Here is a 25,412-nt window from a genome sequence, read left to right as displayed (position 1 = left end):
TTACCCCTTACTGTATCCACACAACACAACACTACCCATAAACATCTACTTTACAAATCAACAAACATCCCTACTGTCTTCCCCGTTCCTCCCATAAACCAAATTCGTCTTCTCTCCCTCCTAACCAATCAAATTTGCCATTTTCAACTCTCACCATCAAAATTTGCCATTACCAATTCATCATCAGTCCCTCCTAGGGAGGGAGAGATGGAATCACCCCAATGTCTCATCCACATCGTGATGCGTCTCACAAATCCACAGCAATCTCATTTCCTGCAACAAACAAAGAAAACACAGGTGTGGAGTCATCATCATCATCACAGGTAAGTGGCTGCGTATGGTGCGACAGGTTCATCAATCCTAACTATTTCCTAAGTGACTTTAACAACTTTACACTACCCGGGGTCTTTCTCCGGCCAAACCATTGGCCCTCTTACACTATGGGTTCTAAAAACCAATTCCCATTGGCCAAACTGTGGTGCTTTTCAATTTGGGGTCTCACTCCCCCGATTCATCTCCCGGTGCCCTCGCACAATTTCTGGGCTGTGGCGTGTACCTCTCCCAGCGGGTCTACCCACCTGCACACCTCCACCACTGCAGTTGCCTCCGAGCTTACCTGCTCCTTACCCTAACCTAACTACCTGGGGAAGGCCCTCTCGCACTCTCCCCACTCGGTGCCCTCTCTGGCACTGGGCTACCCGGGTCCGTCCTCCGGATCCTCGGGCCCCATCCACAACTCTACCGGCTCCCAGAGCCCACCTGCGGCCTCACCTGGCCGACATCCTCACAGTGGTGGAGTGCCCAACCAACTACACACACTAACAGGCTACACGCCCAGCCATTTCCACAACACTAATGCACCCATCCACAACACCATTCTGCAACCGCACCACAGATGCCAATATCTAACCACAATTTACCTATACCCTCTGCCTAACACTTACACTACCCGCCCCGGGTACTCGTGAAAGGGGTCCACTCTTCCCCCATCCACACCTTCGCACCATGCACACCACTCCGTACCACTTACTCCAACTCTCTCCACACACCTGTACCTGCACACCTGTGCTCTCACACCTGGTGCCACCTGCACCCTTCTCTCCCCAAGCGCATTCGCGCTGATCCACAACACTCACTACTCATACACTGCTCCATTCACCTGTCCAGTTGCACACCTGTGCAATCACACCTGTTCCATTCTCACCTGTTCAATCCTCACACACACGGCATCATCTCAGCTAACTACTCCCTTCTGAAACTTGCGCTTCCCAGTCGTCCCTTTAAACTATTGCGCTCCCACGTCATTATCATCCATACTAATCTACCTGCGTCCCCACTACAGGTATCAGTCACTACCTAACCTTATCGTCACCTAATGTCATCTTCGCTAGATCCCTATCAATATAACCTAACCCACCCGGGCTAGTTTTCACTGCCATACACCCCATAAGCTATTGCGCATTTGCCCCCAGCATGGGAAGGGTGGCAGATTTGCCATCCCACCCCATCGGGGGTCTCTCACTACCAATTTTGCACATCAAATTTCAACAAATCAAAAATTTGCCAATCACTACCCATCATCTGCCAATCACTACTGCCAATCCTTTGCCAATCATCAAATTTTATTTTTCTCTAATTTTGGGGCCAAAACACTAACCTCATCACCCAGTCTACTCACGAATGCCTCTCGGTGCGCCAATTCCTGTCCAAAGCCCGGCTTCGTAAAGCCAAGCCATGAATGCGGGTTGTTCTGTGCCAGCGGCTGGATGCGTCCGGCACTCGGTGCAGGGACGGGGGTTTACCCGGGCCGAGATCCCACGCACCATCTCGGCACGGAGCCATCCCATGGCTCGATCTCGGCCTGCCGGAATGCCTCAACAAAAAGTGGTCGCCACGACGACCCTTTCTATCGGGCTGCCCGCTCCGCCTAGTGGAGCACGGACGCGGCCGTTCAAAGCGAGGCCCAGCACGCACCGAGGGCCCGACTCGGCTACAAGTCGTTCTAAACTCTACCCCGTCTAACGTCGATGCTTCACCTGCATGCTTACACCCCGCAGCCCGTTCCTTGCTCACACCTCCAGCCGTTTCTATGCTCCTCGTACCTTTCCTTACACACCTCGGTACACTCATTCCACTCACAGCCTTGGTCACACACCTGACCACCGAACACCTTGGCACATATTCGTCACTCGCACACCTCACCAATACACCTCTTCGCGCCCCCTCCTCGGTCACCTCCTCTGTGACAATCACAGGTGTGCTCTCACTCGCACATCCTACCACGTGCCTCACTACCAATTCCAGCGTGCATTCCCACTCACGCTCTACCATTCCAGGTGTGCATCCTTCCATCCCAGGTGTACATCCTCGCTCACCTGTCACAACCAACTCACTCTCCTTGTCACTCTCACTACTCTCACCTCCATTCTTGACAGCGCACTCACCCTTACTCTTGACAGCGCACTCTTTCCCCATGCACCTGTCCGTTACACACCTTTCTCGCGCACACTCTCCCGTCACACCCTCTGTAACACTCACCACAGGTGTGCATTCTTCCTTACTTTTGACAGCGCACTCTTTCCCCATGCACCTGTCCGTCACACACCTTTCTCGCGCACACTCTCCCGTTACATCCTCTGTAACACTCACCACAGGTGTGCATTCTTCCTTACTTTTGACAGCGCACTCTTTCCCCATGCACCTGTCCGTCACACACCTTTCTCGCGCACACTCTCCCGTTACATCCTCTGTAACACTCACCACACCGCGCTTCCATGTGCCCCCTCGCACACGCGCTACGACCGACTCACTCTCGCCAGCACCCTCACTCCTTGGCACGCACTTTTTCCTCACACACCCCAGAGTCGGACTTTCTCGCACACCTCTTTTTTTCGCACACCAGACCTGTCGCACACTTCACCAGCGGCCTCTCACGAACACCCGGGTCTATCTCGACCCCCAAGCTTCTTAAATCCCCTGGCGCATCATACGCACGACCATATTGGTCACCACTTACACCGGGTCCTCTTCCTCTTCGCTTCTCCTCCATCACCTGCGAATCCCTCATCCGGTTAATGAGCACATCATCACGATCCAAACACAGACTTTGGACCAATTCTTTTATCTCCTCTTTTATTTCTTTCTTATCCCCTCTCCGTCGCTTCTTAATTTCGCTCATCCCTTCTTCAACTTCTTCTAGTTTCTGCTTCACCTCCTTTATTCCCCGGTACGTCTCCTCAAGCTCATCCTCTATGGCTACCTTGACCGTTTCCATGTGCGTCCTCACCTGCCGGTCCTTCGTCTCCATTACCTCTATCACCTCGTCCAGCCTCGTTGTCAGTCCCTCACGTACCATCTGACATTCCCTCTTCGTCGCTACCAAGTCATTTTTTAAGTCATTTTGTGTCGCTCTTAACCCTCCTATTACCGCAGTGTTCCTTTGAACCTGCTCTGTTACTTCTTTTTGTCCCTCCGTCAGCTGTTCCACCTCCTGCGTCAGGACCTCTATGCCCCCTTGTAACTTTACAGTCCCCTTTCTCACCTCCTTCTCCATGTGCTCCTTACAGTGCCTCACCTCCTCGCGCACTCCTCCGACCTCCTCACTCACTCCTCTTCTGATCTCCTCTCCCATCACTTGCATCTCCTGCCCAGATGCCACCCTCATCTGCTCCATTTCCTCCCTGTGAGCATCCAGTTTGGCTTCTACCCCCATTCTGACCCCCTCTATCTGCTGCCCCATTTGGTTAACTTCCCTTTCCGCTTGGTCCCTCATGTCCCTCAATTTGCCTTCCATGGTGTTTTCTAACCCCTCTAACCCCTTTTGCATCCCTTCCATTTGATTCTCTTGAGCGGCCATTCTGTTTTCTACCCCCATTAACCCATTTTTCACCTCTTTTATCCCGTTGTCTAGCCCTTCAAAATTATTGTCTAACTTCCCAAATTTCTTGTCTAATTCCTCAAAATTATTGTCTAACTTCCCAAATTTCTTGTCTAATTCCTCAAAATTATTGTCTAACTTCCCAAATTTCTTGTCTAATCCCTCACCGGTACCCCTCGCTTCGTCCCTCATTACCCCCATTTGGTTTCCCATTACCCCCATTTGGTTTCCCATTACCCCCAATTGCTCACTCCGAGCCCTCGCTTCGTCCCTCATTACCCCCATTTGGCCCTCCAATCGCTCACCCAATCGCTCACTATCGGCCCTCATTTGCTCACTATTAGCCCTCATATCGTCCTTCTGCAGGTTGAGGGACGCCTGCATTTGCGCCATAAATTGCTCCATGAGGGCCTGCATTTGGGCCATCCCTCCCACTTGTGCAGCGGGTGCGGCCGCCGTAGCTATGTGCGAGGCGCCATTTCGCGCGCCCGTTACCTCGTGCGTGACGACGTTATTTTGCGAATCTGCTACCCTCACTGCTTCGCTCTCCTCTTGTCCCTCAATTTGGTCCTGGACCGACCCTGCCTCACTCTCCCCTACCGGACCCCAGCTGTCTTGGTCTGCCATAGCGCGACTTTCAAAATTCGGGTTTTTATTTCCGTATAACAAAATCAAATTTCGCCGTTATACTTTCGCGCGGGAAACGCGCTCCGAATCGATTCTAATTGTTACAAATTTGGGCCTAATAAATTTAGTCCCGGGTCCGAATTCCACTCCTCGACACCAATTGTTACAGACGTGGCTTAGATGTTATTTACCGAGCGGTTTGGTATGACCACGTCTGCACAAGTTACCCGATTATACCCGAACGTTGACTAATCGCGCTACGCTAGGTCAATGAAGGAAAAGACACACAGCTGGGATTCAAATGACACGACACCAGGGTTCAGTTCTCAAGACCTCCGGAGGAGGTTATATTGTTACGGAAGGTTAGATTACAAGGACGAGAGGTACAGCATAGAAAGACAAGCACTTAGACACAATCTTATATTAACCCCAACAGACGACAGATAAACGGGACAAAAGGCTGACTCACACGGGGATTGATGGCTAGGAAAGGCAGGATCGATGGCTCCAGGTGCACCTGGGCTCAAAGGTCAGAATCGACTCGGTCCGGTCCAGAGATGCGGGGAGGTATTCAGCACTCGTACGTGGCAACTTCTCTCTCCAGGCTGGGGGCGCATCTGACCTCACATCCGGTGAGTCGCTTCGTATCTCCGGCGGGGAGTGACACGCCCTCGGCTCGTTAGCTCCGCCCCAGATGGAATCGGCACGTCGCCTCTCATTGGGTGCGTGCAGGGGGGGTTACCGGCTCCGCCCTCGACGGGGGACTGACAAGGAGCCCCTTCGTGGTAACCCCGTGGAGCGCATGGTCCGGCGCGCATTGTCAATGGCGGCTAACCGAGCCGGTGTGATGACGCACACTCCCCCCGCGCAGCGTCGTTGTTGTTGTAATTGTTGTTGTAGTTGTAGTTGTAGTTGTTGTTTGGGGAAGAAGATGGAAGGAGGTATGGGAAAGGTCCTAAACTCACTACTGGTGCCATATAATCACATTCTGGTGCAACGAAGAGTCAGAATTAATGGAAAGGAGTCCTTAACTGACATAGACTAAGAATAACTAGCAAGATGTCCGAAAGTTGTCTACATGAGATGCGGTGGACCTGGGCACGACATTTAATGGGGGAAAAAGGGGAAGGTCGGCTCTACTGATTGTTGTTTACAGACAATGGGACTAGGGAATGGGGGATTGGGGATAGTTGGGGAGTATTGGGGAAATAGGGGAATATTTACAAGCGGATATGGAGGCCAAATTCCATATTCGCAACAATATACACCATAAAATAAATAGTTAAAACGAAAATACAAATGGGAACAATTACTTAACTTCGATTTCGATGGATAGCATGGAGAGCTGAGAATAAACGAACCCTCGCCAGCAAGACCGGAAACGGAAGTCAACTTCGCTCTCCAAAGTATTGATCATTCGCCCCACCTTCCGTGGGGGGCTCTCGCGAACATCAAAGCATGACCACCAGATGGCAGTAGCAGCACACAGGTTAGTCACTCTCCACTCAATGGTAAAGACCAACAACACCTCAGTTCAAGATGACCCCACAGCCACTTCCACGAAAATTTATTTTCTCACCCCATCGTCCATGCAAAGGAATCTCCTCTGAACTGAGAACGAACCCCAAAGATGGCTCTCAGTGCCTTCCAGATGGATCAATGGCAGCAACAACTAAACATTATTAGATCATCTCATCTTGATGTCAGAGATGACCTTGTAAAATGGGTCGTGATGTTCACCCGTCCCGTCATCTGTTAACTTTTTGATATTTTTTATACTCGTCTCTTATTTACACACGATTGCTCTTAAACCCGATACAGCCCTTCTACTCGATGGTCTGCAGGATCGCTTGGTCTTACATTTTTCGATTTCAGATCAGGTGGGCTTCCAGAGGGGTTTCCTCAAATCAGCAGAGGTCTGAACTACAACCTCAAGAGATGACCGTCAGCCCACTTGAGGCTATGGGTATCCAAACAGGATGCATGTGTGACAGGCATGCCCTGTTGGTTAGGACACTTGCAAGTGCTAGTGTGGCATGAGCATCTATAGTCACCATTCCAGGTGAGAAGGGCTTGAAGTATACATGGTACGTCTCTGTCTGTCTGTCTGTCTCACACACACACACACACACACACACACACACACACACACACACACACACACACACACACACACACACACACACACACACACACACACACACACACACACACTCTCACACTCACACACTCACACACTCACACACACACACACACACACACACTTCTCCGATTTTCAAAATTAGGAAAGAGGACAGAGTGAATGACTACAGACCACCGCTTGGTCGGATTACAGAATAACAGCTATTGTTACTCAACATTCTCATTGATTCACAACAGAAACAACAACACAACAGGCATTTTAAGGCCATTTTTCCTGCAAGAGCGGGGGTTACCCTTGCGGTCCCCATGACAATGTTCTCCATTTTGCCCTATTTTCTGCATCTCCCCTTGTTAACCCCCTTGCCCGCATTTCTTCTTCGACCATCTTTAGCCAAGTCTTTCTCGGTCTTCCCCGTCCCCTATTTCCTTCCACATTCATTTCCATCACTCTTCTCAACCAGTCACTTTCATCCTTCCTCAACACATGACCAAACCATCTCAACCTGTTTCTCTTCACAGCAACCATCACAGGCTCTATTCCCATCATCTTTCGCAATTCATCATTTGTCTTCCTCTCTCTCTCAACGATACTCCACACATCCAGCCAACCAGTCCCATTTCCACCCTTTCCAGCCTTCGTTGCTGCTCTACGTTCATTACCCATGTCTCACTCCCATAAATCATAACACTTCTCACACATGCAGCATACACCTTTCCCTTCAGCTTCAACGACACTCCCCTCCTCGTCAGCACGCCACTCAGTTCCCTAAACTTCTTCCATGCACATCTCACTCGAGCAACCGTTGCCGAGTCTGATCCACCTTCTCCATTCAGCATGTCTCCGAGGTAACAAAATGTTTTCACACCTTCCAGCTTCATGCCATCTCCAAGATCCAACTCAACATTTCCTCCATCTGCAGCTCCCTCTGTGCACACCTTACACTTGAATGTAGCTGCCACACTGGTTAATGACCCTCTCAAACCACTACATTTTTGATGAACCCACTCAGCGCACATTGTACATTGAATGGAATTCACTCCGACACCCTTCCTGCACACAGCACACGGCCACTTCCCAGTTATTTCCACCTCACCACATGCTTTACCACTTGCCATCACCTTCGTTTTTCCGATATTCACCTTCAGACCTTTTGTCTTCATACATTCCTTCCACTTGTTCATCTTCTCCTTCAGTCCATCCATACTTTCTGCAATCAACACCAGATCATCTGCATACAACAACTCCCACGGTAAACCCTCCTTTACGTTCTGAGCAGGCACCTCCATCACAGCTACAAATAGGAGTGGACTTCGTACCGACCCCTGATGCACTCCCACCTTCACCTCAAACTCACAACTGTTCCCGTCCTTCGTCCTGACAGCTGTGCGCGCTCTTTTGTACATTGCCATCACTACTCTGATCAACCATTCCTCCACTCCTAACTTCCTCAATGCCCATGTCACTACTTCACGTGGAACCCTATCGAATGCTTTCTCCAGATCAACAAACCCAAGAAACAACTTCTTCCTCTTCTCCACATACTTCTCCTGCAACTGCCTCACAATAAAAAGCGCGTCTGTCGTTCCTCTTCCTGGCATAAATCCAAACTGCATTTCGTCAATCTTCACTTTCTTCCTTATCCTCCTCTCCAACACCCTTTCCAATACCTTCATTCCATGCCCCAATAACTTTATCGCTCGATACGAGCCACAGTCCAGAGGGTCACCTTTCCCCTTGTATAGAGGGACAAGGGTACTCAGTTCCCAATCCACTGGAATGCGGCCTTCTTTCACCACCAGATTACAGATCTCTGTCATTCTCTTCACACCCCAATTTCCCGCTGCCTTCAACATATCTCCCACAACTCCCGTCGGCCCTCCCGCTTTTCTACTCTTCATTGCTTTTATCGCTTCCTCAACTTCCTTCTCGGTTATCTTCTCTGCCGGTCCGAAAACTGGGGTACTCTCTATGTTGCCATCCCATTCATTCTCTGCATTCAACAGCATTTCCATATATCTTTTCCATCTTCCTTTAATTCCATCTGGGTCCACAATGATTTGTCCCACTTCATCCTTCAAGCAACTCACTCCCATCACATCACACCTCTCTTTCGCTATCTGCTTTGCAATCCTGAATACCGCTCTCTGACCCTCTTCCAAATCCAAGCGTTCTCCGAACATTTTCCTACATGCCTCCTGTGCCTTTGCTACCTCTTTCTTTGCAGCCTTCTTGGCTGCCTTATAACTTTCATGCTCTGCCTTTTTTGCCCCCATACCCTTCGCCTTCTGCCACTCCTTGAACTTCTTCCTCTTCTCGTCAATCTTATTTCCAACTTCATCATCCCACCACCATGTTTCCGAGTGCCTCGGTGGTCCTTTTGTCCATCCACATACCTCATTAACGGCTCCCAACAGACTATCTTTCATTGACATCCAACCACTTTCAAGCTCAACCACATCATCCTCTACCATACTCAGCCTCTCTTTTAATGTCTCCCTCACTGTCACCTCTTTCAACATCCACACCTTCATTCTCGGTTGGTGCTTCACCCGCCGAACTCTCCACGCACCTTTCACCCTTATGTCGCAGACAACCAAGTGGTGCTGTGAAACAGCCTCCTCCCCCGGGATCACGTTTGTGTCCCGGAGGTGCCCCCTATCTCGCCTACGCACCAGCAGGTAGTCAACAGTTGTCGTCGACCCACCTGACGTGTATGTAACAAGCTTATTATCCTCTTTCTGGAACTGAGTATTATAAATCAACAAATCAGCTCCATCAGCAAACTCCAAAATCCTTTCACCTTCTCCATTTCTCACACCATATCCATAACCCCCATGAACTCCCTCAAAACTGTCTATACTCCTTCCCACATGTTCATTTTGGTCCCCTCCTACCACAACAACTTCCTCATCTTTCACGTTTTCCATCAACTTCTCTATACCACACCAGAACTTGTCCTTCTCTTCATCGCTCCGACCAACCTGCGGAGCATATCCCGAGATGATGTTCACCAAGAGCTTTCCAATCATCATTTTCACCATCATCAACCTTTCACTCACTCTAGTCACACTCACCACACTGTCTACAAACTCCTCAGAAAACATGACACCAACACCATTCACGCCCTCCAGGCACCCTTGCCACACAAACTTGTATTTCTGTCCCTGCCTACCCTTCACCTTCACCATTCTCTCCTGCACACAACATATGTCCACTCTTCTTCTGACCAATACTTCCACCACTTCTCCTGATCTCCCTGTCATTGTCCCTACATTCCATGTCCCAAACCTCAGAAACCGATCTCCACGTCGGGCATCAGACTTTTCGTCGTCATGAATGGAATGATTTCCACCCTTGCTTCGATCGGGTTCCCCACCTTGAGTTTTGACGAGAGGGAGTGGGGTCCCCCACGGGGTACTTCGGGCTGTACCCTGCCCATATGTAGTCGTAATTGTCATGGTTCTCTTTTTGAGGCAATGTTTTTTCTGGCCGGATGCCCTTCCTGACGCCAACCCCTTTAGTCGCCTCTTATGACACGCAGGGATATGGTGTACCTATTCTAAACCGGGGTACACACCGGTGATTCACAACAGGATGAGCAGCAATTTGGCAATTCACAGCCCGATGAGCAAAGAGAAGAATGAACTTGATTTTCTTTTTACAGGTGACAATTCGTAATATTGCAGCTAATCTTGAAAATAATAAATTCTGCAGAAACACCTGCAGAGGTCAAACAAGTACTGAAGATTGACCATCAAACCCACTTACAACATGACTTCAGCCCCATTCACATTTCCCACTTTAGACATGAATCTGCTCAATGTCACTCACATTACAGCAATTACATCCACGCTGCTTCCTGAACTACTGGGTTCAACTGCTTCTCAACATTCATGCTGCTTTTGTCTCTCAGTTTCTCCATAATTTTCAGTGTCATGCAGTCGTGGCCAAAAATATTGGCACCCTTGCACTTTTTTCAAATAATGCACCATTTCTTCCAGAAAAATGTTGAAATTCAAAAATCTTCTGGTATCCACATATGTATTATTTGGTTTGCAGTGGAACAAAACAAAAAAAAGCTGAAAAAAGTTACTAAATCTTCGCTTATTCCACAGGGAAATCCTAAAATGGCCCTGACAATATTATTGCCACCTTTTAGAAGTTGTTAGAAATAATTCGATTTCAAGCAGCTGATTCTCCTTTACTTTGGAATTGAAATCACCTGTGGTGAGTTGCAGGTACCTGCAATATAAAAATAACTCATTCAACCAGTTTGAATAGAGAAAAGGAGTCATTCTGCTGTTTTGTGTCACTGTGTGCACCGCAATGAGCATGGAGAAAAGAAAGAAAACCAGAGAATTGTCTGAGGAGGTCAGACACAAGATTGTAGCCAAGCATGGACAATCTCAAAGCTACAAGTATCTCCAGAGACCTTGATGTTCCTGTGTCAACCATACACAATGTTATCAGGAAGTTAAAGGCCAATGGCACTGTAGCCAATCTCCCTGGACGTGGCCGCAAAAGAAAACTTGATCGAAAATTGCAGTGAAGGATTGTTTGAATGGTGGAGAAAGTACCTCGATCAACTGCCAAACATATACAATCTGACCTTCAGACACACAAGGTACGACAGTTTCAACTCGCACCATCCGTCGCCAACTCAATGATAGGAGGGGTTCTATGGTGGAAGATCCAGGAGGACACCACTGCTGAGAGAGACATAAGAAAGCCTGACTGGAGTTTGCCAAAACACACCTGAACAAGCCAAAATCCTTCTGGGAGAATGTCCTGTGGACAGATGACACCAAATCATGGCTTTAGTCATTAAAAGCACATCTGTAAGTTTACAGAAAACAAAATGAAGCCTTCAAAGAAAAGAACACCTTCACTACAGTCAAACATGGAGGAGGTTCAGTGATGTTTTGGGGTTGCTGTGCTGCATCTGGCACTGGGTGCCTTGAATGTGTGCATGGCATCATGAAATCAGGAGATTACCAAGGCATTTTGGGGTCCAATGTTGAACGCAGTGTCAGAAAGTTGGGTCTCCGTCAAAGGTCATAACAACTTGCAGCAGGAGAATGACCTCAAACACACTTCAAAAAGCACCAGGAATGAAAGAATGATCGTTTTAAGGCCATTTTCCCCGCTAGAGCGGGGGTTAGCCTTGCGGGCCCCATGACAATCATGGTTCCCTGTTTGAGGCAATGTTTTTATGGCCGGATGCCCTTCCTGACGCCAAAAAGCACCAGGAATGGTTCAAGACAAAAAACACTGGACTGTTCTGAAGTGGCCAGCAATGAGTCCAGATATAAATCCCATTGAAATCTGTGGGGAGATCTGAAAACAGCAGTTGGGAGAAGGCACCCTTCAAATCTGGGAGAACTGGAGCAGTTTGCACACAAAGAGTGAGCCAAACTGCCAGTAGAGAGGTGTAAGGAAGCTCATTCATGGCTATAGGAAGCGCTTGACTGCAGTTATTTTGTCCAAAGGCTGTGCTACCAAATATTAAGTCGATGGTGTCAATAATTTTTTCAATGCAATTTCTTTTTATTTTCTGATTTAAAAGGATATATTAAGTTCTGAATCAAAAACAAAGGTTCTGTAATATTAACAGTGAAATAAAGAATTGTGGAGACCAAATACTTTTGTCAATTTCAACTTGTATTTCGAGAAATTGTGAGTTATTTGAAAAACGTGCAAGGGTGCCATAAATTTTTTTTTTAAACGATCACTACGTCATCCCGAGATCATTCCCTTTCATCTTTTTCCATCATTTCATTGAACAATATTTTAGATGTACGTTTATATTCTAAAAACAATAAAATTTGTCATCACCAGCAATGCCTTCACAGCGTTCTCCGCATGCAAGACTCCTCCATCTTCGTCCCATAGTCCATAGGAGGCATGCGGGTTCAGGCTGGGAACTCGAGCTGCCTGATCCTTGCCTGGTGTCTGTTGTAAGACAACCCCTGCAGTTTGCAATCCGGAGTCATCTGGGGGTCCCAGAATAAGCAGACCTGTGGGTCTGCGAGAAGAACAAAGGTAGAAATGGGTGTGCTGTTGTTGGTGAAAACCATGCAAGGCTTACAAAATGCAATACCTCTGGATTGACACAATTGTCAAAGTATTATGGTTGGTAATCATTCCAAGCAGAATGGAAACATTGGCCCAAAGCTGGCTCAATCACAAGGCTTTTCAATGAACACAGATTGATGTCTGGATAAGTGGAAGACAATCTCAACTTACAGAAAAAGACCATCAAACATAAACTCCAATTTTCGAAAAATTGGGCCTTTGGTTAAAAAGAAGAAGAAATGGATAGACAGACAGAACAGGTAGTAAGCTGATCATAGTGGTATTATATAACATACTGAACCACCTTTAGAGGCCATTTTCCCCCACAGAGCAGGGGTTGGCCTTTTTCGGGCACCGTGGCCCCCTTTTTGAAGCAATGTGTTATGGCCAAATGCTCTTCCTGCTGCCAACTCTGTCAGTCGCCTCTTGCGACACACAGGGAATTATCAATGAACTGGTACTCAATTTGCCAACCTCGGAAGGATGACAGGATGAGTCAACCCCCTGGCGTTAATTCAGCGATCGACCGAGATTCAAGCCCAGGATCCAAGGATCCTAAGCCGGCACCCTAACCGCTAAGCCAACACCGGGCTGTTATTATATAACATACTAAATAGAGGTAAAGACAGCACCAATCTTAGTAGATCTTATCCAGATAGACACATAAGCCTTTGAGGGAGGAACACAACACACACACACAGTCAAACATTCAGTAGTTGACGCCAATGCAAAACGCATCACCATTTGGGCACATAATAATGATAAATAGCACATCAGTCTGGACCGGGAAATTCAGTACGTGCTCAGTATTCGGTGAGTTTGACATACGTAATGAGTTTGATGCCAGCTTCACGGGAAAGAGATTCCCACATGGAGAAGCTTTCGTCCATCATCTGTGAATAATGGAGTTTAGTGTATGCCTTACGGATAATACGACTTGCTCCATGCGAGCTTCCACGTGCATGTCCCAAATCAAACTGGAAAGGAAGTATCGTGACAGTCAAAAACAGAATATGAAGTCCAGTGACAGACTAAAAAAAAATGACAAAAATACAGTTTGAAAAAAGAAAAGAAAAGAAAAGCCAAACACCCATCCTTACAAACGAGATAATTCCCCCAGAATTATTGATGGGATAATGCCCCAGAAATGGCATATTTTAGTATGACTACCTCCCACCGGGAGCGGCGCTATGCCGCACATTTATATAACAGTGAATTAGGGTGCTCACCCCACCTTGAGGACTATGATTTTTTTTTTTACTGCCTAAAACCTTTGGGGTGTGAACACTCCAGGACAAGAACAAGTTTTCCACCGATTCCTTCTAGCAATTCATGAGTGCATAGAAAACAAGCACAAACACACACCTCTCGAATTATAATATTGTCGAGGTTTTCATAGACCCCAGGGAAGCACATACCAAGACATAGGGAACCCTAGTGCAGTTATTTCAGTAGTATATTGTGTAGCCAAATTGCCCCCCTCCCCACCCCATGTGTCAGCAGGAAGGGAATATGCATTGTGTTTGTATTAAAATCAAACCCCACTGTGACTCTTTGCCTCTCTATCTTTCTATCTCTCTGGATCTCGCTCTCAATATCTCCTCACATCTCTACAGTGCATCCATACACGTTTTACAACACGCTTCACACAACACCACATGACAAAAGCAACAGCCTCAAATGGACAAAACCAACCAGGTTTTTGTAAACCAGTTTTTGTATCTGGTTTTTTTGTAAACCAGAGAGGCTGGCCCAACACCAGACAGAAAAAACGTCAACACGCTGCATAAACCGCACTGCTGGGGGACCTCTGCACCATCCAACTATGACAGCTGAAACTGGCCAAATACCAGCCAGAAACATCAACACGCTGCGGAACCTGAGCGCAACCAATGGATGTCGCCGGGAGATGCAGCAGTCCAATGGAAGGGCAAAACCCTGCTGGCCCCATCAGTGACTGAGAAGGTGGAATCGCGGCAATGCCAGAGTGCTTCCCAGTACAGAAGAAGCAGCACAGTCACAACTCCACGCCTCCCCACAGCCTATAAAAACCTGAACCGGAGCATAGAACAGAGCTCACTCTACTCTGTATCTATACAAACAAACTCGTGAACCATTTAGGATGAGCTGGTGACAGTAGCGATGGGGAGGGCTGGTGAAGGAGTGTGAGAGAGCGAGCCAGATTCCGTGAAGGTGACAGTACCCAGCCAGCGGAGAATTCCCAGACGTGTTGACCACATACACACTGATCCACGGTATCCGTCTCTTGCTATCCCTACTCTACTTTGTTTCCTTTGAACGCACCGAGCTTTCAACAACTACCCATTGTCCTTTTCAGGGCACACTGTCGCACCTCAAGCTATTTCCTTCTAAATCCCAGTAACCCTCTGTACCTCTTCCCACACGTTGCATCACACCACCTCCTCTCTTCTTCATTCCTTCCCCCTCCCCTCTTTTGTTGGGACTAACATGAGCCTGCCGACTTACGTACGGCAAGCGAGAGGCCGACAATATGCCTCATACTTTTCTCTCTCCTCTCTCTATCCCTCTTCCTTGCCTTGTGTCCGGTATGACCAAGACGCCCACTTGTAGACGTGTGGTAAATGACTGAGTAAGAATGGGCTTCTGTGCAAGGGGTAAGGAATTATCTTGTGTGATACTGCCTCGAAAATACGTGCCTTTTGTAAACTCAATATAGTTGAGTCCGATTGTCAGCTCCATTGGTTAAACATAGTGTGTGTAACATGGAGTTCGTCCCTGCCATTCCGATATGGCTTAGCCATTAGCCGGTGTATATACCATTATACCTACGGTAATGCTCAGTCATAATTGATCAAGGTGGCATGTCGGGAAGCACAGTCCTTATCTGGGGTGATTAATTTGCCGGGAAGGTAAAGCAGAATTGGACGCTGGATCCTACCTAAATAAAGCATCTCAGATGGCATCTGTGATGCAACCTGCCACGCCACCGAGTTATCTGTGGTTCGTCGGCTTCGGTATCATCGACCAGATAGTGGATTTGACAACTCCACTCGTGATCCCTACCCATGATGAATCTGTAACAGTGTAATAATGATTAGAAATACACAAGCAAAGTTGGGAGGATTACTTTATAAATCCAATCAATTATAAAATGCCAATTATTATTTTAGGGAATGGATTCATAAGCTAGAGCTGTCAAGCCTGGACTTGACTCTCAGCCCAGCTATAAACGATCCAATGTAATGGTGTTTCACATGCTGGACATTGCATCAACATGTGTGCCATTAGTCGGACGGACGCTAACACCAATAACTTCCTGCCAACAATGGTTGGTGGTAGAAGTTAAAAAATAGGTGCAATATGCCTGGCACTCACCTGGTAGAATAAACAGTATACTGCACTGACTAAAGGTATTTTAAACCAATTTGAATGGTTTCTAGAAGAAATGGCAGCATGTATAATCATACTAACATATTCATAAAACTTTAAACAAACAACCAAACAAAATACCTATTTTGGGGGGCAAACCCTCCACCCCAACCCCCCATCCCCCCATCCTGTATACCTCCTCAGAACCCAATTTTTCTTATGCCTTGAACAAACATTGGTACATCACAGGTGATGAAGGTTGTGGTGAAGGTTCATTGAAATCGTGTATGTAGTTTCAGGGAAAAGAGCAAATACCTATTTTGGGGGGCAACCCCCGAGTAGACACCTCAGGGTCCGATTTTTTTAATGCCGTGAACATACTTTGATACATAACGGGTGGTGAAGGTTGTGGTCAAGTTTCATCGAAATTGTGTGTGTAGTTTCTGAGACGAAAGCAAATACTTATTTTGGGGGGAAACTCCCCGTCGACCTCCAAAATGGCAGATTTTTTAAATACCGTGAACAAACTTTGTTACATCACGGGTGGTGAAGGTTGTGGTCAAGTTTCATCGAAATTGTGTGTGTAGTTTCAGAGGAAAAAGAAAATACCTATTTTGGGGGGCAACCGCCCCCCCTCTCCCAACCCCATATACCTCAGACCCCAATTTTTCCAATGCCTTGAACAAACTTTGGTATACCATGGGTGGTGAAGGTTGTGGTCAAGTTTCATCGAAATAATGTTTGTAGTTTCAGAGGAAAAAGCAAATTCCTATTTGGGGGTGGGGGGGGGGTGGTCAAAGCTGGATTCACGTTGACCCCAACTTTTTAAAATGCCGTGAACAAACTTTACTCAGAACACAACAGATATAATTTGTGCCAAATTTGTTCGCAATCCCATCAGCGGTTTCGAAGAAGTTTCAAGTGTTTATGGACGGACTGACAAACGGACAACGTGCCATCGCATAAGCTCCCCTGAACCTCTTTCCAGGTGAGCTAAAAACGAGAACGGCACTCCTCGACATCGCGACATCAACCGATATGCCTCCGCCCATATTATTACATCATTATACATACTTGCACCAAGGTTGATTTAAATCCCTTCAGCTATTCTCAAGTATCACATTTTTAACTGACATGACCTCTGACCTTTTATGCCAAAATCTAATCAGTTAAGCTTTTCATCCTAATATATACTTATCCCAAATTTGATCAACATCCCATCACTGGTTCACAAGTTGGCGCGGTAACACAATTTTTACCTAACGGGACTTCTGACCTTTGACCTCTTGACCACATAATCTAATCCGTTTACATTACATAATTATACATACTTGTACCGAGTTTGACTTCGTTCCCTTCAGCCGTTTTTAAGTTAACAGGGTAAAAAAACAAAAAACCTTTTACACACTGATCTTTGACCTCTTGAGGCTGAAATCTAATTACTTCATCTTTACATCATTATCCATACCTGTACCAAGTTTGACTTAGATCCCCTCAGCTGCTCTCAAGTTATAAACCTATTACAGACTCTGGCCTTTGACCTCTTGACCTCAAACTCAAATTAGTCCAGCTTTACATCATAATACATACTTGTGACGACTTTGCTCAAAATCCCATCACTGATTCACGAGTTAGTTCGGTAACAGAATTTATACCTAAAGTGACCTCTGCCCTTTGACCTCTTGACCCCATAATTTAATCAGTTCATCTTTACATCATTATACATACTTGCAGCAACTTTGACTGAGATCCCTTCGGCCATCTCAAGTTATGGATGTAACAGGAACCTATTACGGGCGGACGGACAACCCTAAAACATGACTCCGGCGATTTCGTCGGCAGAGGCATAAAAACCCTACAGTCTTTCGCGAAGCGGCAGCAAGTTATATCCAGCATCCTGGCCGAATTCGAAATTCCTGCAACTTCAGTTGAGTATCCGATATCAGTGGCGACCCGTCCAGGTCTGCTTCCATCCTGAAAATCTTTCTTGACTCGTCGTGAAACTCCCTGAAACTGTAAAAAGCTTGTTATGGTATATTAAAAATAGTATATTGAAGCGCGGTGCTATGCGCGCTTACTTGTACAACAAGAAGGAAGCGGACAACGCGGTAAGTTTAAGTGTCTTTATTAAAAGAGGTCACTGTAGCACTGGCGCGCTCCGGGCTGCGCGCCCGGTGTATATCCCGCGGCCACGCCTACCCCTCGGGCGTGGCCGCCGCCCACTTGGTGCGTGGAATGATGCCCTCGCGCCAGTGAGCTTTCGTGTCCGCCACACGCGCCCCCCCAGAATTCCCGCGCACCTGGAGGGCCAGTTTGCGGGGCAAACGGATGACTCGGCCGAAGCGCCCTCTGGCGACCGGCGGCGTCCGGGGTGCAGGGATGCCAGCCGGGATGCCTCCGGCTGCACCCGGGATGGGTGCAGGACCGGGGGGCAGCGTGCCGGCGGTACTGGGCGGTGCCGGGCGTCCGCCCGCAGGGGGGCGGCCCCGACGCGGGGGCCGAGCCACCGGCGGTGGGTGGTCCACGTCGAGGTGGGCCGGCTTGAGGCGATCCACCGAGACGCGGTCGAGAGTACCGCCGATGTCCAAGGTGAAGTGCTTCGCCCCGGTCTCCAGCACGCGGAAAGGCCTGTCGTATGGGGGCCGCAGTGGTGTCCGGTGGGCATCGTGCCGGACGAAGACATACTCCGCGGTGCGAAGCTCCAGGGCGACGTGCGTAGGCGGGTGCCCGTGGTGCGCCGGCGGCACCGGGACGAACCTCCGGGCTGTCTCCTGCAGCGCAGAGCGCTCCTGCGCCGCGGACCATGGTGCCGTGGGGTCGGGGAGGAACTCGCCCGGCACCCGCAGCGGTTGTCCGAAGACCAACTCCGCCGCGGATGCGCGCAGGTCGTCCTTGGGCGCCGTCCGGAGGCCCAGCAGGACCCAGGGGAGCCTGTCGACCCAGCCGCCGTCGCAGAGGGTGGCCCGGAGCGCGGCCTTCAACGAGCGGTGGAACCGCTCGCACAGGCCGTTGGCCTGGTGGTGGTAGGCCGTGGTTGGGTGCAGCTGGACCCCGAGCCCCCGCGCGACCGCCCCCCAGAGCTCCGAGGTGGACTGGGGGCCGCGGTCGGACGAGATGTCCGAGGGGGCGCCGAACCGGGCGACCCAGGTGGCGATGAACGCCTGTGCGACATCCGCCGCCGTCGTCGCCGCCAAAGGCACGGCCTCCGGCCACCGGGTGGTGCGGTCCACCATTGCCAGGACATGGGGTGAAACCCCGCGAGGGGGGCAGAGGTCCCACCAGGTCCACGTGTACGTGGTCGAACCTTCGTTCCAGCACCGTGAACGGGGCCAATGGGGCCTGGGTGTGCCGGTGCACCTTCGCGCGCTGGCACGCGAGGCACGTCCTGGTCCAGCCGCGGACGGCCTTCCGGAGGCCATGCCAGACAAACTTGTCAGCGACCAACCTCTGGGAGGCCTTCGTGCCTGGGTGGGACAGGCCGTGGATGGCATCAAAAACCTGGCTCTGCCAGCCCACGGGCACGATGGGGCGAGGCCGCCCGAGGGAGACGTCGCACAAGAGGGCCGCGCCGTCGAACGGCACCTCGGTGACGCGGAGGCCCGTGACGGCGGTCCGCAAGGCCTGGACGCCGGGGTCGGCGGCTTGGTCCACCACCATCCGGGCATAGTCGATGCCAAGGTGGACTGCGTGGGCGACGGCCCGGGAAAGGCAATCCGCCACCGGGTTGTCCTTCCCCGCGACGTGCCGGATGTCCGTTGTATATTCGGACACGGCCGAGAGGTGACGCTGCTCCCGGGCCGACCATGGCTCGGCGACCTTGCCCATCGCGAAGGCGTGGCTTGTGGTCGACGAAGGCCGTGAAAGCACGGCCCTCGAGCAGATGGCGGAAGTGCCTGACCGCCAGGTGAAGCCCGAGCAACTCGCGGTCGAAGGTACTATAGCGGCGTTCGGGCGGGCGAAGCTGCCGGCTGAAGAACGCCAGTGGTTGCCAAGCACCACGCACCCATTGCTCGTGCACCGCGCCCACCGCGTAGTCCGAGGCATCGGTGGTGAGGGCGATCGGTGAATCGGGCGCCGGGTGCGCGAGCATGGTGCGTTGGCCAAGGCGAGCTTCGCGCCGACGAACGCCGCGTCCATCTGCTCGGTCCAGGTAATGTCACCGTCACCTTCCCCCGGAGGGCCTCGTGCAAGGGGCGCAGGAGCTGGGCGATGCGGGGCAGGAACCGATGGTAAAAGTTCACCATGCCCAGGAACTCCTGGAGCCCCTTGATCGTGAGGGGGCACGGAAACCCCTTCACCGCCTCCACCTTGGCCGGTAGGGGGACGGCCGCGTGCCTGGTGACACGGTGCCCCAAAAAGTCGATGTCGGCGACGCCGAACCGGCACTTGGCGGGGTTCACGATGAGGCCATGCTGGCCCAGACGTTCGAAGAGCGTGCGGAGATGGTGAAGGTGCTCTTCGCGGGACGCGCTGGCGACGAGGATGTCGTCCAGGTAGACGTAGACAAAATCCAAGTCGCGCAAGACGCTGTCCCATTAGTCGCTGGAACGCCTTAGCCGCATTCTTCAAACCGAAGGGCATCCAAAGAAATTCAAAAAGACCGAACGGCGTGATGACCGCCGTCTTCGGGATGTCCTCCGGCCTGACGGGGACCTGATGGTAGCCGCGTATGAGGTCCACCTTCGAAAAGGAGGACATGCCCGCCAACCGGGCAGAGAAGTCCTGGATGTGGGGGACGGGGTAGCGGTCGGGGGTGGTGGCGTCGTTGAGGTGCCGGTAGTCCCCGCACGGTCGCCATCCCCCGCCGGGCTTTGGCACGATGTGAAGCGGCGACGCCCAAGCACTCTCGGAGCGCCGCACGATGCCGAGCCGCTCCAGCGTAGCGAACTCCGCTTTAGCTACGGCGAGCTTCGTCGGCTCAAGGCGGCGTGCCCGGGCGTAGACCGGTGGCCCGGCGGTGGGGATGTGGTGTTCCACCCCGTGCTTGACGGCCCCCGCCGAGAAGGTGGGCCGCGTGAGGGCCGGGAAACCCGCGAGGAGGCGGGTGAATTCGTTCGCTGCCGGAAGCATACAGATGAACCTGGCCGGAACCGAACCGCTCAGCAAGCCGCTCAACCAGACGGGCAGCGCGCAAACGAGCGAGCTGAACGTCTCAGCCTGGACAAGCCTTCTGTGCTTTACGTTGACCAACAGGCCATTGGCACAGAGGAGGTCCGCGCCGAGCAGTGCCATAGGCACGTCGGCAGTGACGAACGACCACCGGAAAACCTGCCCTCCGAACCGCAGAGAAAGGCAGCGTTTTCCGTACGTGCGAATGGACGTACCGTTGGCGGCAAGCAGCGCGGGGCCCCGGCCCGCGGACTGCTTGTCGGACGTACCGGCGGGAACGACACTCACCTGCACTCCCGTGTCGCACAGGTAACGGCGCCCGGATAAGGTGTCCGTGATGAACAGTAGGCTGTTTGCACGGCCGGCGCTCAGTGCCACTACCGAGGGCCGGCCCGGGCGTTTCCCGACCTGCCGAATGAGCACGGCGGGCGACATTGCTGAGCCTTGTGGCCGAACTGGGCGTGGAAAAAACACCAGGTTTGCGGTGAAGGCGGCGGAGTCCGCGGTTTTCTCCGCGGCGGCGGCGGCGGGCGGGGCGTGGCGGCGGACACGAAATGCGCATCAGCCTCGAGATCCACGAGGTGTGGTGCATCAGCATCAGCCCCGATAGCCGCGACGGCTGCGCCAAAACTCGCCTGGGTGTCCAAAGCCACGAAGAACCTGTCGGCCTCGGCAGCGAGAGCTTGGGGTTCCGTCGTCACAGAACCGGCCAACGGGAGGCGGACTCGTGCCGGCAGCTGGCGTCGAAACAACGCCCGGAATAGAGCGTCCGGGGTTTCGTCGCCCAACAACGACAGCATATGGTCCATGCGGACCGACGGCCGCGTGTCACCGAGCTCGGGGAGGTCCAGGAGGCGGTCGGCCCGAGCGTCCACCGTGAGGCCGAACGTGGCGAGGAGGAGACGCTTGATCGCCTCGTACCTGCCGTCGGCCGGTGGGTTCCTCAGGACCGACACGACGCGGCCGGCCGTGCCGGGCCCGAGGGAGGCGACCACGTGGCAGTACCTGGTCTCGTCCACCGTGATGCCTCGAAGTCGGAACTGGGCTTCCGCCTGCAGGAACCATACTTCAGCTTGCGTCTCCCAGAACTCGGGGAGTTTGATCGTAACCGCGTTGTTTGCCATTGCGATGGCGTATTCGGTCGGTCAGCGACGGCTGATCCAACGTCGGAGGGTCACCAAATGAAGCGCGGTGCTACGCGCGCTTACTTGTACAACAAGAAGGAAGCGGACAAAGCGGTAAGTTTAAGTGTCTTTATTAAAAGAGGTCACTGTTGCACTGGCGCGCTCCGGGCTGTGCGCCCAGTGTATATCCCGCGGCCATGCCTACCCCTCGGGCGTGGCCGCCGCCCACTTGGTGCGTGGAATGATGCCCTCACGCCAGTGAGCTTTCGTGTCCGCCACAATATATATATATATTTAAGCATATAGTATTTTTTAAAAAAGGATTTCCGTCCATCCAAACCCCTATTAGTATTATTACATTACATGTTATCCTATCGAGTTGTGTCCCTCCAAGTTTGGTCGCAGAAGTGGCACAAGTTTTAGGAGAGGGATAAAGGCTCTTGTACAGTAAACTTTTGTTATTATACCACATTACCACCCAGCGGTTCAGTTTTCGCCCTTGTATGAGCCTCGACTTAGTATGAAAAAAAAAAAAAAAGATGATGTCCTAACTTCGCTCATACTGTCCGGCGAGTTCTCCATACTGGGAATATTTACTTCCATGATTTTTGACATTTGATCAATACGAGGGGAATGGACAGGTTTATACACAAGAACGGCTCGGACGCACCTGCTCCAGGACAAGTGTTTTGGCTCCAGGTTCGTGGCGGAGCAGCTGGAGCGCAGTGAACAGGCCGTGCACTCCAGCTCCCAGCACTATGTAGTCGTACACTTGCGCTGCCATTTTGCTGTCTTGTTTTTCCTATTTGAGCCGCCGTCTTCCTCTTCAGGCTGCCTTTTATAAGGATCCGCCTCTTCTTCTTCTTCTTCAGTTCACAATCCAAATTTACCGCGATTGGTCCAAGCGTCACGCCGATCATCGAACATCGCAATTTATATTCCAGAATTCTGAATTCCAGAAACAATCGTAAGATAACCACCTCTTGCCGTCCAAAATAGGATTGCGTACAATTTTCTGTTTGAACACTTTAATAGTTATGTAATTCCCAGTTTATAATTACGATGTTTTTCCCATGCACATCACTGCGCATGCGCACAGATCACGTGCTGAAAGCGGGAGAAATCGATTCGTGCCGACCAAGCCAATCAGAATTGATTCCCTCCCTCCCAACGTGTTGAGGCACCACATTCAAAATTCAAACTTAAAACGACTCTTCCTGTCCAATTAAAGTGGTTAAACAACGTCTGATTAATTTTGCAATCAATGAAATATATTTTATCACGTGTGAACTACCAATGTAAATAAATTTTAATTAACAAAGCAAAGTGATTATCGAATATTGATTATAAGTGATCACTATTAATATATTATACAGGATTTGTTTTATCAGTCCTGTTATAGTGTGGGAAACTCCAGGGACCCATTTCATAAATTCCGTTCACACATCCGTGTATATGGACCTAGAACATATTGATTTGGCTATAGGGGACCTTTGGGATCATGGAAATGCCCTGTTGTCGTTCTCTGTAGGTTTCAATAACCGACTTATGAGCATGCGGCTCATGTGCGCGATTTGCGATATTTCCAAATTTAATAATTTTTACCTGCAGACACTAATATTTACTCGTCTAGATAGTACCAAATTGTAGACAATAATGCTCCATATGCATATAAAACCCATATATATCCCCAAAAAATACAGAAACCAAAACTGTTTTTTTGCCAAAATTTTGTTTACATTTCGAAATCTTATGAAATTGCACAAAGCTTCCAAGAATCAACTCTCATAGAGTTTGATGCATTAAAAACTAGAACGGCACTCAGTAGAGAGCATACCTCCACCTGGTTGGCCATATCACTCAATGGTGAAGAATCATTTAAAAAATTCTACTCGCCGGATCCGGATCCTGATCTTCACCATGATCATACACGCCATCAATGATCATACATGCAGTACATGCCAGATCACGAAAATCATGGATTATTTTGAACCAGAGTGCTATAGATAGCTTAGCCAAATGTAATGTTACCCCCCTATTGTACACCGCTCCTTTCCTATGCCATCTCCAGGCATTGCAAATCGTCATTGCCGGGCACCGATGGGGGCTCGGCAATGACGCACGCTGAAAGGGAGTACTCAGCTTTCACTCTGGTTGTTTTCTTGGTTGTCCGGGCGATATCTCAGCCATCGTTTTAGCTAGGAAGCTGAAATTTCGGCACAATCGTGAGCAAGTGCTTTGTCAAAAACGGTAGTTTTTGTTTTTTGATTAATCAATTAATTGATGAGTTATTTAATTATTAGCGATTAATTAAGTACTTATACATTTCCTTTCTCTTCTGGCCATTATCTCAGGTACCTTTTGAGTTAGGAAGCTGATATTTGGACATGTTAATGACCAAGTGATTTGACTGCATAGGCTATTTTTGATTTATTAATTAATCAATTAATCGATTAATTATTTAATTATTCGATTAAGTACTAAAAAAATGAAGCCAACACACAAACATGTAGCAGGAACTGCATTACTTGGAGCATTACATGAAAGCTCCTCTCTTTCAGGATGAAAATTCAATCAAAGGTTAAGTTTGTCCGGACGTTTAACAATAGCAACACGGCCTGAGCGAGTAGTGTAGGTAACAGTCTCGTGGAGCTGATCACCAAACACAACAGAGAGCATCATCGGTGACAAGAGAAGGGGAGGAAGCGTCCTTGCGCTCATCATGCTCTGAGCTTCCAATATCTGCTTCGTGCACATAGCAAACCAACGGTTACCTGCTCGGAGCACGTATGACCTTGTCGACTCGTGTTTTTGTATGATCTAACCATGAACCCATTGGCTAGAGCCTACAAATGGTTCCATGCGGACCTGCTGACCCTAAACTAAAGGTGCCTGCTGACCCTAAACTAAAGGTGCCTGCTGACCCTAAACTAAAGGTGCCTGCTGACCCTAAACTAAAGGTGCCTGCTGACCCTAAACTAAAGGTGTCTGCTGACCCTAAACTAAAGGTGTCTGCTGACCCTAAACTAAAGGTGTCTGCTGACCCTAAACTAAAGGTGTCTGCTGACCCTAAACTAAAGGTGTCTGCTGACCCTAAACTAAAGGT

General features: G+C 49.9%; 1 protein-coding gene across 9 annotated transcripts in view; it reads right to left on the bottom strand.

Annotated features, from left to right (window-relative positions):
- The window catches only part of PIPOX (pipecolic acid and sarcosine oxidase), an 88,127-nt gene extending 64,957 nt beyond the window's left edge, over positions 1-23,170 (bottom strand). For 4 of the 9 annotated variants that reach the window (XM_078776301.1, XM_078776302.1, XM_078776304.1 and 1 more), the window contains exons 1-3: positions 22,977-23,154; positions 13,551-13,615; positions 12,483-12,672 (exon numbers count right to left, since the gene is read on the bottom strand). In XM_078776301.1, the coding sequence (XP_078632427.1) occupies positions 12,483-12,672; positions 13,551-13,615; positions 22,977-23,090 (369 nt within the window). In that variant the 5' untranslated portion in view covers positions 23,091-23,154. Of the gene's footprint in view, positions 1-12,482; positions 12,673-13,550; positions 13,700-22,976 lie in introns of all 9 variants that reach the window. The other 5 variants (XM_078776298.1, XM_078776300.1, XM_078776299.1 and 2 more) reach the window with 3 other exon arrangements.
- Between the last annotated feature and the right edge of the window lie 2,242 nt (positions 23,171-25,412).

Source organism: Myxine glutinosa, chromosome 4 (genome assembly GCF_964187855.1).
Source record: "Myxine glutinosa chromosome 4, kmMyxGlut1.1, whole genome shotgun sequence".
Lineage (NCBI taxonomy): Eukaryota > Metazoa > Chordata > Myxini > Myxiniformes > Myxinidae > Myxine > Myxine glutinosa.
This window is presented reverse-complemented; position numbering and strand designations above follow the sequence as displayed.